General features: G+C 41.0%; 1 protein-coding gene across 3 annotated transcripts in view; it reads right to left on the bottom strand.

Moving 5' to 3' along the window:
- Positions 1-5,816: 5,816 nt before the first annotated feature.
- Positions 5,817-12,235, bottom strand: part of Sema2a (Semaphorin 2a) — a 159,645-nt gene continuing 153,226 nt past the window's right edge. For all 3 annotated transcript variants that reach the window (XM_072895237.1, XM_072895246.1, XM_072895227.1), the window contains one exon: positions 5,817-11,557. In XM_072895237.1, the coding sequence (XP_072751338.1) occupies positions 11,483-11,557 (75 nt within the window). In that variant the 3' untranslated portion in view covers positions 5,817-11,482. The remainder of the gene's footprint in view (positions 11,558-12,235) is intronic.

Raw genomic sequence — 12,235 nt, 5'->3', positions numbered from 1 at the left:
ACCGCAACAACCTCTGCATCCGTTCGTCATCCCCCTTCCCCTTCGCATGAATGGCGGGAAAGTCCTCGAGAATGCCGTTCGCAGCGATTTCTCCGAAGCGCGATCGTGCCACCCTCTTCTGCCATGCCTTCCCTGTCGCTGAATGATTTGTGCCGTTCGATCCGCCGTTTGACAAAACAAGTCGTTACTACGGGAACGGCTGACCCACGCATGTCACTATCTACTGGTCGCTCCGTCGCGGCTCGTAAAAGAGCGACGTTTATCTCACTGATGCGGTCACGGTCGTCAAAAAGTTCCACTCGCGTTTCTCTCTTATCCTAGACGCGCCACCACCCAGTCGTTAAAACATTTTCTCATGCGCATGCATACACACACACACACACACACACACACACACACACACATATACACCCCAGCTTGTTCAGAAATCTCTCTTGTTTTCGTTCTAGCGCAAGAATTTTAGTTAAAAGTTTAACTAAAACTGAATAAAAATTCGTACAAACGTGTAAACAAGTAGAATTGTAATATTTTTGTTGAAGACAAAATCTTTATAATAAAAATCTTTAAAATTAGAGAGGGTATAGTGATTTGTTAAAAAATCGTCAATAAATTTTTCTCATTAAAACACATTCATTAATATTTCACGTAAATTTTCAATAGAAACGTTTTTTTTTTCTATTTTCCTTTCTTTTATCTCAACTTTATCGACTAAATTGAAAATAAATACTTAGCTGCGCGTTGAATAAAAAATTCTGTCACTTATTAATCCGGATTTAAACTTTTTCCGAGCATAACTCTTTAAAATGAGAGTTGTTTAACGTTATATGATTACGTAATTTCTGCATTTAACCAAAAAATTTGAAGCGTTGCCAAAAGGTCTGATTTCCACAAACCATCTGTCCGGGGTTTTTCTGCAATGGACGTGTCATCACTTCGTAGAGTATCGAAACATGTCTGTTGACGACAGGATTAAATAGCGGTAACGAGTCCGAGATACAACGAGGGGTTTCGTTTGTAGTGTATACTTGTGCGATCACTGCTGGAGCATCAGTTCAAAATTTAAATATTTACAAAGCCATAATGTGTTCCTGACAGTTTTTTGCACTGTTTAATGCGAAAATATAATAGCGGATTAATCGCGTCTACCAATACGGAATCTCTGGCAATATTCTCAAACGTTCGTTAATTAAGAGACAGCCAAAAATGAAGCAATTTCAACCCAGTAACTCGACTCTCAAACGGAATTTGCGATGAGCGCTCCGAAGCAATTTTCCTCTGTTCGGTGAAAAATTCTCGGGTGTCGGTTCACGGTTCGTTTAACAGATTCCACGCCTATTTCGCGGCTTTCGATAAATTTAGGAATCAGTCGGAGGATTTGATGCTGGACTCTTTGCAAACAGACGGAGTCTCGGTGGGTGACTGCGGGTATTCTTCTTTCATTAAATCCCGAACAATTCACGGCGGTCGCTTTGTTTAAAGCACAATGAGACCATAGATACGGCGCAGTCAGTGGGCGTGGAAACACGACACGGTCGAAGATCGAGTTGGCTTCGATCTTAAGAACTGGGAGATTCCTTTCGTCGCGCGTTGAAATCTTGGAAGCTACCGGAGAACAGCGATAAGGACGGAAGTCGGAGACAATACCGTCTCAAATCGAAAATCCGATCTCAAGAACCGTAAGAAACGTAGTCGCTGTTAGAAATATGCTATAAATTACCTCGTATATCAATTTATAATATGATATAGCATGGCTTAACATCAATTAGCTATTATATCCTTTATTTGAAATACAATCAATGTAGCAAAGTTTAAAAATAATTGATTGCGATGCCATTAAGACATTAAGCTTGATAGGTAAAGACAGCCTTGATCTAAATGTAATAAGATAAATAAGAAGATATTAGATGGTATAAAAACGGTACAAAAACACATCTAATAATAAATGATAATCGACAAGAGATTTAAAAGAAGTCGTTGATTTTATTATATCCTTTAAAAATTCCTTATATCCATCAAGTAATTAGAGAGCGCGTTATAAATATTAAAATTAAATTTTTCTTTAATTATTTCTCTCTCTCTCTCTCTCTCTCTCTCTCTCTCTGTCCTTTCCTTTTTCACTTAATTTTTTTATGAGAGAAAATATTAATTTTACTTTAAATTGTAACTTTTTAAGAGAATTATACTCGTGTATAATCAGCTACTATTATTATATTAGTTAATATTGAACATATCTCCTTGCTCACCTGCCTTAGATCAAAGGGATCTGCAAAGGATACTAAGATGGTATTGTACACAGTAGGTCACAATCCAGGCTTTTGATAACTATATCACTCGCTATTGCAACCCTTGACAACGCTAAGGTCTCTCTTTGAGTCCTCCAAGTTTCCTCATGAATTCTCGAAGTGCTTGCTACGGCGAAGACCATCGAGAAGCGATATATCGTGACATAGTAGCTCCTAGCACGCAGCTGAGCCTCTGGCCGGCACCGCCGCTCGGCAGAGCGGATAATACGGTTTTAACGAACTGTTTTCCATAATGCAAGTAAAGCATTATCAGGCCATTGAGTGTGTAGTAGAGTCGTATACCGTCGGATAGTAGAAGCTGTTAACCTTAACGCTCACAGATCCTTGTATCCCGAGGGTGGCTTTATAAATTATACTCTTCTATCTGACGTAATAAAAAGAAAAAACAAGAAAGACCGAAAAATGTGTGCGCGAAAGGTATGGCTGATGTAGAAAAATTTGAAGGGAATGACTAGGTTCGAGAAAATAATAAGTATAAAGAGTTAAAAACAAGAGTCAAAATCAATAAGTCAATCCATAAATACATATGACATAAAAAGCTTGTTTGCGATTTATATTCTTTACGATCCGCATTAAATGATATAGAGAGAATTAAAGTTAAATTCTCAAAAAAGGGTGAACATATAAAAGCATCAACGTACGACGTTAATGCCTCCCTTCTCTCGAATACTCGTATATTATATTATCATTTTATTATTATTATTTCTCATCTTTTTATACTCGTGAAATTTCACCGACAAGCAAATAAAATGGTACAGGTAAATTTGTTGAAATATTTTATATGCGAGACCAGAAACAAGGCGTTAGAATCTTCTCGATTAGAAGACGAATTCGAAAAATATTAACTGCGATTCAGTTGCTCTAAATACGAAATAAACAACAGTAAATACAGGAATTGCGACTATGATGAAGTAAAATCGATAAACGTCCGATCGGTTTCAAATAATGATTTTTTAATGTTATGTCGATGATGCGAGCTGGAAATACGAATCGCAGCGAATCGATATCTCGATAATACATCAGCAGAACCAACCGATTTCCGTTAATTTGACTGTCGATGAAGGAGAGAAACGAGCAATGGGGGCAAAATAAAAGAACTGGACAGTGTCAATAATGCATTAATCATGAGTGGGATATCGTGGGATATCGAGAATGAGATGACGACGCGAATTAATTGATCGCGAATCATCGGCTTTTGTTATTTCAATACATCTTTAAAAGTAATTCAATTAAAATATAAATTAATATCTCAATGAAACATTAGATAAGATAAACACGCTTTCGTCTCTCTTAAATTACTTTACGGAAATAGCAAGAGCAAAAATATCCTAATATAGATAAATTTTTTAATTATACATGAAAACATAAAACTTTTATATTCTTTAATAGTGCATTTGCGTTAAGTGTAATATTGTAAATAAAGTGAATATGAATATATGATATTTTATTATATCTAACTAATACGATTTCTGCAACACATTATTACATACAAATTTTAAATGTGTATATAGAAATTAATAAATTAAATGTAACCACGTTGTGTTGAAATACTTTAACCTATTTGCAAATTCTGATTAATCAAAAGTACTAATGCGCTCATAATGTGAATATTTCCAACAAAACAATATCGAGTTTTACTTCCATATATACATATATATATATATGCCCCAGAAAGAATAAAGTGAATTAAATGGTGCGCTCAGCTTGCGGATAAACTCGATGCTCCCACGCGTATCTGAGGCACAAATATGAAACAAATATAAACTAACGGATATATCTATATGTGAATATTTGCGCCCCATGCGCACAAAAGAATAAACTACTCGCCGCCCAACAGAATCCACGTTCAAACAGTTCATAATATTTAATTAAAGCGCATCAAGCTATTCCATTAAAACTTGAATAGTTTCGTCGATTTTATACGAGCGTAGATAAACTGAAATATTCACAAAGGATATCGAAGCGCAGAAACAGGACGATAAAGGCGACTGTAAACGCGCCTTGGTTGGCGTTTTGGTGGCACTCGCGCGTTTTGCAGTTTACTTGCGCGTTCAGATATCGCGCGTTATCATCGATACTGGCATCCCGCCAGTTATCATCTGTCCCTCAACCCTGTTCATCTCCCTTCGAATGCGTTTATTCAATGGCGACAGCAAAGCGCCGTTGATTGTAACCACTTATGGAACACGAATAAACCATCATGCGATTGATCAAACTCTCTTTCTCTCTCTCTCTCTCTCTCTCTCAATCTGCGAATCGACGCGATATGTATCTTTAATCGACGTTTGACATGGCTAGCAAAAGTTAAGATCAATGGACTCGCGTCGATTTAATACGATCTTACTGGAGAGCACAAATTTCAAGCGGAGTGTAACGTGTCGATATATCGCGTCTTATCGGGATTAAATTTTTAAATTGAATTTCGCGTGAGTGTAGGAATCTCGACCGAATCTAGAATACGAATCTAAGTCGAATCGATTTTTCCATCACGCATGTGCCCCCATAGTGTACGCTTTTCCTTTTGTAAGGAAAGGATGCTAACAGAAACTAAATTTCTTTGGCACGCTTTCGTACTGTTAAATCTCACTCGACTTTCGCTGTAAGCAATTGTAACTATCGTCTATAACTGTGCATCTTAATGTGCAACAAATAGATTGCGTCAACCTTTCTGACGACAATGCTACCGTCATCAGACTATAAACGCTTTAAATATTACGGACATCGCACACCGATGAGGCGTGCCGATTTCAGGGCAGCTTTACATTCAACCCTGTTTGAAAGAATATCGCATGCAGGTTCCCACGACCTTTCTAACGGTGGCCCGACCGCATAAAGTGCGGTAACATTGCAAAGCGCACCTTTGAAGTCGAGTGATCCGCGTCACGGAGTTTCGAAGAAGCGTTCATCCGAGACAGAAAGAGAGATAGAAAGTAATAGTATCGTTCCAATGACGTCACGACAGGTCAAGAAACCCCTCGCTCGCTAGACAGCGCGTGACGCAAACGTTTATCCCTCCTCACGAGTCAAACATCTATGACGTCCGTCAGTCAGGGGTCTATAGCCTGTGTGGTTACACATGAACCGTACGGTTTGTAATGGCTCGTAATTATTCAAACGGAGGATACACCGACATTAAGATTGCCGTATTGATCGCACGATATTTGAACGAATGGTCGAGGGTTGTTTGATAACATCGTTTCGAGCGGTGTACAATTCTTTTTCTCGCTGCCTACTAATTAAAATTAAACGCGTTTCTCTTCGAAAATGTCTGAAATCATATTTGCGAGTCTGTGATATCGTTGAAATCTTCCGCTCCGATATTATAGACTTACCTGATTTCTGGAATCCTTTTTCCGTTCTGTCAAACGTCATGTTATTTGAAAACTTGGCTAGACAAGCTCATTTAGTAGTATATTTTTTCAATGGAAAGAGCTTCATCGTTTCGCTTCGCACCTAAAAGGTTTTATATAGGATTTGAAGGATGTGGATTCAAATGAATAACATACGAATCAATCATTTATTAAAGCAAAACTTTATTATAGCAATAGTGAACAATAATAACTATTAAAGATTTTTAACATGTTTTTTTTGATAAAAATAGCGATTGGATGTTTAGGTAATAGGTGAATATCTAAAAGGGTCTCTTATCGTACGAAATTCTTTCAACTAAAAATTATCTACGGTCGTGTTATTAACGATGATAATCGCACATACGTGTCGATAAGTCTGAATTTGTAGGCGGTGCGTACCGTGAATCGATCGATCGTAATATAATCGCGGGGTATATCTGTATACATTACAGGTTAAACATTTACATCAATTATTCAGCGCACATTCGCTTTTCATTCTGAGGCCCAAATATTACAAATGCTTGCAAAACACTTCCTTATAATAAAAAATAAAACTTGATTTTTTTTACGTAAAAAGATGAGAATGATTATTATATATATAAATGATTAGTTTTCGAAAAATGATGCTTTGCACCTACAGCATGAAGGGAGAACTGTACCTTCGTTCGACAGGTGCAAGGTGTGCGCCAGACGTATGTGTGGCCGAATTAATTTAATCGATAAACATATCGCCTGGTGCGAACAAACACAACGTTTGGCGAGGCGCTTTGAGGAAGATCGATATTCACGAGTACCCCCATAAACAAAACTGCCGATGCGCCGTCGATGTACGCCCCTACGGTGGCGTTACCTCGAGCGATGCGGAGGATCCGTCCCTTACCGTGCGGTACTAAATTGAATTCCCGTAAGCGGCATATCGGCTTCTACGGGCTTGAAAACGACTCACGGCGCGCTACCGCCCGTCCTTAATTTCCACCCTTGATCGCTCTGCTGTCGACAGGAACGAGCAGAATGCAAAAAAAAAAAAGAAGCGAACCGAAAAGACGGAGAAAAATACGGCAATGATGAAGGATGAGTTTTTCACGATACGAATGGACTATTAATCTCGCGCGCGAGCAAGTTTGCTCCAATTTTCTGCTTTAAGGCAAGATATATCGTAAAAAAAAAAAGAGAGGGGGAAGGAACAAAAAAATCGGTCATGGGAGAAAAACGGCGCCGATGACACGAGAGCGGAAAGAAAGACGGGCGAAATTAAGGGGAAATCGGTCAAACGGATCACATTTTCTCGCTCTTCCGCTAATCTTCGCGGTAAAAAAAGGTAAAGAGTACACAGCGAATCCTTTCCTGTTCCGTATTTCACCCCCTCCCGAGAAATAAGTCTACGTTTCCGAAACCACTCGCAAAACCTAAGACAGTCGTCGGCTAGTCCTAGTGATATATCTTAATAAATCGTTATCGGCTATCCTTCACTTCCTTCTCTCTCTCTCTCTCACTCACTCACTCTCTCTCTCTCTCTCTCTCTCTCTCTCTTCTCTCTGTATCGTAGTAGTATGTCGTCGTAACTAATTATTCAGTTAGGGCGTCTCTTCCTTCCCCATCCCTAACCCCTTTTCCGTTCCCTTACGCAAGTAACTATCATGTTGCGTTACTCAAAATCATCTCGCATCGCATACATTAAACCGAGCTATAATCTATCTCGGCTTCGCGGTCGACGTTGCGGGATAATCGATTGGGATTTCGCAGCCGCGATGTGTATCCGATGTTTCCTCTTTTTTTTCTTTTCTTTTCATTTCATTAAAATACGTTTCAAGCTCGTGTCGCGGCAAAATTTGCTCCGATCACCGGGGCAGGCTTTTCTCGCCAAACAAATCGATCATTCCGCTCGCGATATCCCGCCACATCAATCGCGCATCCACGCGTAACATACAGTAATCTTACAAATAATATATCTAACAACTTTAGATTCAACTTAGATTGCTTTCCGTGATCACGCCTACTCCAACCCGAAGCTCGCCCTCGTGCACTCGCCTCGGACACTCGACTCTCTCGCGTTTAGCGAGACGAAAAGGGGACTGTTATTCTTCAGGATCGATACGATTTTTCCTTGCGTTATTTATTAAACACGCGGTTGACATGACGTGGCCGGTAAGGACTGCACGAGGGCGTTCTTAGCCAAAGTTCGTGTACTTTACTATTCTATCGTAATATTAAGTTTGCTTTTACTCTTTTTTATAACTTTCTTTAGATACACGATAGGTAAGTTACTATTCTTTACGTATCAATCCGTGACACATCACGCAATCACACACGCACCCACGCACCCACGCACCCACGCACGCACGCACGCACATACGTATATATAGCACTCTTTCTCGACCGCTTTTTTTTCTCTATATCCAGGCGCGTCTGTGATCCGGTACGATCCGGGACGTCGATTGATGGCTGGAGAAATTTGAGGATGATTTGTAGGTACAAGTGGACCGAGCGGATCGACGAGGAGAGCCATTTCCGCTAAAATCTCGTCGATCCGCGCAACGTCGCGGCCGACCCGGTTTCTCTCTCGATTTTATCCTTATAACGTGCATTTAATCTTAATCCTTACATCGTAATACTATTCAATACTTGTTGAAGCTCATAATAAGTACATACTCGAGGATTAGATTACCGATTATTGTGTTACTCTTACATCTCTCAAGGTCTCGTTTAGGTGTGTATACTCCTCCGTCGTTCCAATCTTTAACGTTTTCCTTCGCGAGGATTTCTCTCTCTTTCAATCGGAGTCCCCCGCCGCGTATTCTCGCGTTTAGATTGAGCCTTATAGGTACAAAAAGTATGTAAATCGTCGGCTGCGACAATTTCTGTACAGAAGTTAATAACAGTCGCACGCGCATCCAGGCTCGATCGGGCATTTTCGCGCTGCTGCGTTATTGTATATCGAGGATACTGCGTAATTATTATGATAAAAAAATGTCTATGTACAAACGCAAGGATAAAAGCGAGAAATTATCATCGATGCTTCGAAGAAACGAAAATCTGTGTACAGAGAGAGGCGTCATGACCTCTCCTCTACAATTTTTTTTTTTTTTATATAGCCTACGTGTGTATGTATGGTGATTATGGCTGGCTGGGTGCTCTCTCGATACGTCGATCGTTCGATAAACCGCGCGAAATGAGCACCGATAGACGTTTGTTGTCGCGTTGATTACAAAATGTATGTCGATCTCCGAGGAAAAGTCGGACGGACGCTAACACGAACGCTAATTTCACTACAGTGTGTGAGTCTGCGTCATATTTTCATGGACGATTACTAAACGAGGACGTATATGCATATGCGGCGTTGAAATTAGCGGTGGAATGCGACAAAATTGAATTCCCCGTCGGTTTTGCGCGTTGTATCGAGATTCGAAAAATATTCATTTATCTGGAAACGGTTTTTTTTTTTCGTGGTCAGTCCACTTGATTGAGTGCGAATACTAATTAAAAACCATATCGTTACTTTTCACAATGAGTCTCTTTCTCGGCAAGATTGTTTTTTTTTTTTTTATAAAAATATAACGTTATTATATCTATATACAGAGAATTACAAAGTCAAAAACTCCCGTATCCGTTTAAAGAGTTTTCGGGTATTTTGAAAAAAATAAGAACAAAAATCAGCGACGATAAACGTAAGGAAAGTCGAATAATATAATCGTATTGAGATCCCAAGGTGAATCAAGTGTAACGGCATAAATACATTAAAACTCCAGATTGATTTCGGGAAGCAAATTTCATGGACCCCAGGCCACGAGCTCGATTCGGTCGGTAAATCTACCTATGTAGTATTAAAAACATGTTAGAAATGACAATCTGCTCGTAGCGTCGAGTCCAAAAGTCGCGTCGAAACGATCGCTCGCCTCGATGTTTGCCCCAGCATCGCGTTTTTTTACTTGTCGGTAGCGATTGTTAAAGCCGCCGATACCGTTGCAGGATGCAACGAGAGATCCGTGGCCGTGTTGATCGAAAACTAATAAGCAAATATGTATATTCTACTCTAATATTAGACTTACCTAAGGAAAGTGTGTACACGTAACTTTTGGAATCTGATATATTATGTACAGTGCGCCGACGCGTACAACGGTCGCTCGTTAGGTGCGTTAACGCGTTTTTCGTACGCGCGCGCGCGCGCGTTTCGCGAGAGGAAAGAATCGGATGAGAGGAAACGGGAAATGTATGTGAGTTTTCGAGACCACAGGTCTTACCAGTTTTCCTGCGGAAAAAAAATAGATCCGCGTAGCACCTTGGTTGAAGGAGAAGGATTCTCGACGGTGACGACGCGCGGGGTTGATACTCGAGGTGATGATTCCTCGCAAACTGGAGCGCGACGGTTTTGAAGTTTCTGAAGAAGCCAAGCCGACACGACACGTGTGCTTTCATCGACACAATGTAAAAATGCGGTGTCATCGCGCAGTCGTTTCGCCGTGTCTCTCAGGTGGGTACGCGAAGAATAATGATGATGATGATCGGATGAACGGCGCACGAAAGTTCCGGCAAACAAAAGATAACGGCGGGAGCTCGCGCGATCGTCGAGACGCGATAGAGGGGAAAAAGGGAAACGAAGGATATGGTTAAGGAGAGGGTTGGTTGGTGGTATCGAGGGGAGAGGGTGCAAGAGAATAGAAAATAGGCGTGTGCGCGCCGCAAAAGTGGCGAACGTGATATGGAAAGCTAACCAGCGTCGCGCGAGTACAGCGCAGCTCGCACGAAGGTCTCTCTAAAGTCGATAATAATCTCATATGTAACCTGCGTGACGTCGTAAACGCGCCGTTGGCCACGTTTCGTTTTTTTCTCTTGACGCGACATTTCACCTTTCCTCGAGCCATGACGGGCCGTTGCTCTATCGATGTTCTCTCGTCATCGGAGAACTCTATACCTTCTGTCTCTCTCCTCGGCCCGACCGTTTCTATCACAGATGCGAAAACCTGCGGGAGAACGCGTCTTCCATTCTTCGATACATCGCTTAATCTCGACGGTTCTATTGATAATCGATATCTCATTACGATGATATCGCGATTAACATGACGTCTTTCGAGGCTTCGATATCGTATGTACACATAATTCCTCGCTGTCTCGCAAATCAATTAAAAATCTAAAGGAAATGAAAGCGCGCGTCTCTCCGTGCAGCTTCCACATCGACCAGTCTTCATTACCGAGACTTTATTCGCGAATTGCATCCGTTCATTCTGAAGAACAGCCATTCCTCCGCGAATGCACATTCATATCGGATACTTACGAGCCGAGAATCGTCTCATTTTTTGACGGCATTTCGCATCACCGTCGTCATCGCCGAGAACACACTCGCTGCATCCGGTCTCTCTTTCGCGCGACTCGTGCGCGACACGTCTATTTACAGCGTTAAGCGAGTACAAAAAAAACATACGTAACGAAAAGCAGGATGCGCGACCAGAATGAAACTGGAGTATCTCTGATATTCTGATCGTCAATGAAGTCGTCGACGATCACTCGCGATCGGCAGCGCGACGAGAAGCAATCTCGGGCACAGTGGCACGTAATAGTATCATCAATTATGCACGATCGATCGCGCGTACGTTTTTCGCACTCACCAGACATCAGTCCATTTCATCGCACAGTTCACGAATCCGCGGATCGGTCTCAATTGCTAGAGAGACCTCGGGTGACCAACGGGCTGAGCGCGGTGACGTAACCGGCCAGTAGGAAGGTCAGGTTCGTCCAGCCGGTCGTGGTCCAGCCGCGATTCCTCGGCGGGACGCTTATGCGTATCATGGCGTCATCGTGATCTCGGCTCGACGAGGGACCCAACGATCGGCTCCATCAGACGAGGGGCGTGCCGTACACCTCGTTCGTGTGTACATTCTGATTGCTGTCGTTTTGTCTCGAGGCGCATTGCTGCAACAAAAGGTGCACAAAATGCTGAAGGGAGACGTGGTTTAAATCTTTAATCCGTGTAGTCAAAATATCGCCTCAACGTATCACGTGTCACGTGTTCAAAACTACATGTTGACAGTTACGTGATCGTAATATATTTCTAGATAAAAAATTATTGTATTGTATTATGATGTTGGACAAAGTGATAATGATCATCTTGATATAAAAGTGCACAGATATTTACAGAACGTATGTATAATCAGTTAGAGAGGTTGATAATTTCGTCGTGTAAATTAAATTGATTTCGATGCGTAAGAGTTGTCATTGCATAATGAGTAAAACAGTACAAACGATTTTGAACGATCACAGAATAATTTCCATTTGCCGCTATCAACCGTGCAATTAAATTTATCGATATACATTATCGATTTATGAATATACACCCGTAGGGCTATTTTCCCACAATAAACTCCATCTCGCATCGTGCAATTTTGATGATAAATATTTAATTTCCGCTCTCTCATACCGATGCATATAAAGATAACTATATACATATGTATATATATATATATATATATAGGGTGGGACGCTTAAAACAGGCCAGCTGAATATATCGAAAATTGAGGCCGGCAGACAATAATGTTTCAGACAAAAGTTGTTTGGCTCGAAAGGAGAACATAAGATTATATTATTGATGGT

This window comes from Anoplolepis gracilipes, chromosome 1, assembly GCF_047496725.1.
Source record: "Anoplolepis gracilipes chromosome 1, ASM4749672v1, whole genome shotgun sequence".
Lineage (NCBI taxonomy): Eukaryota > Metazoa > Arthropoda > Insecta > Hymenoptera > Formicidae > Anoplolepis > Anoplolepis gracilipes.
Note: the sequence above shows the minus strand (reverse complement) of the source record. Positions and strands in the feature narration are given on the sequence as shown.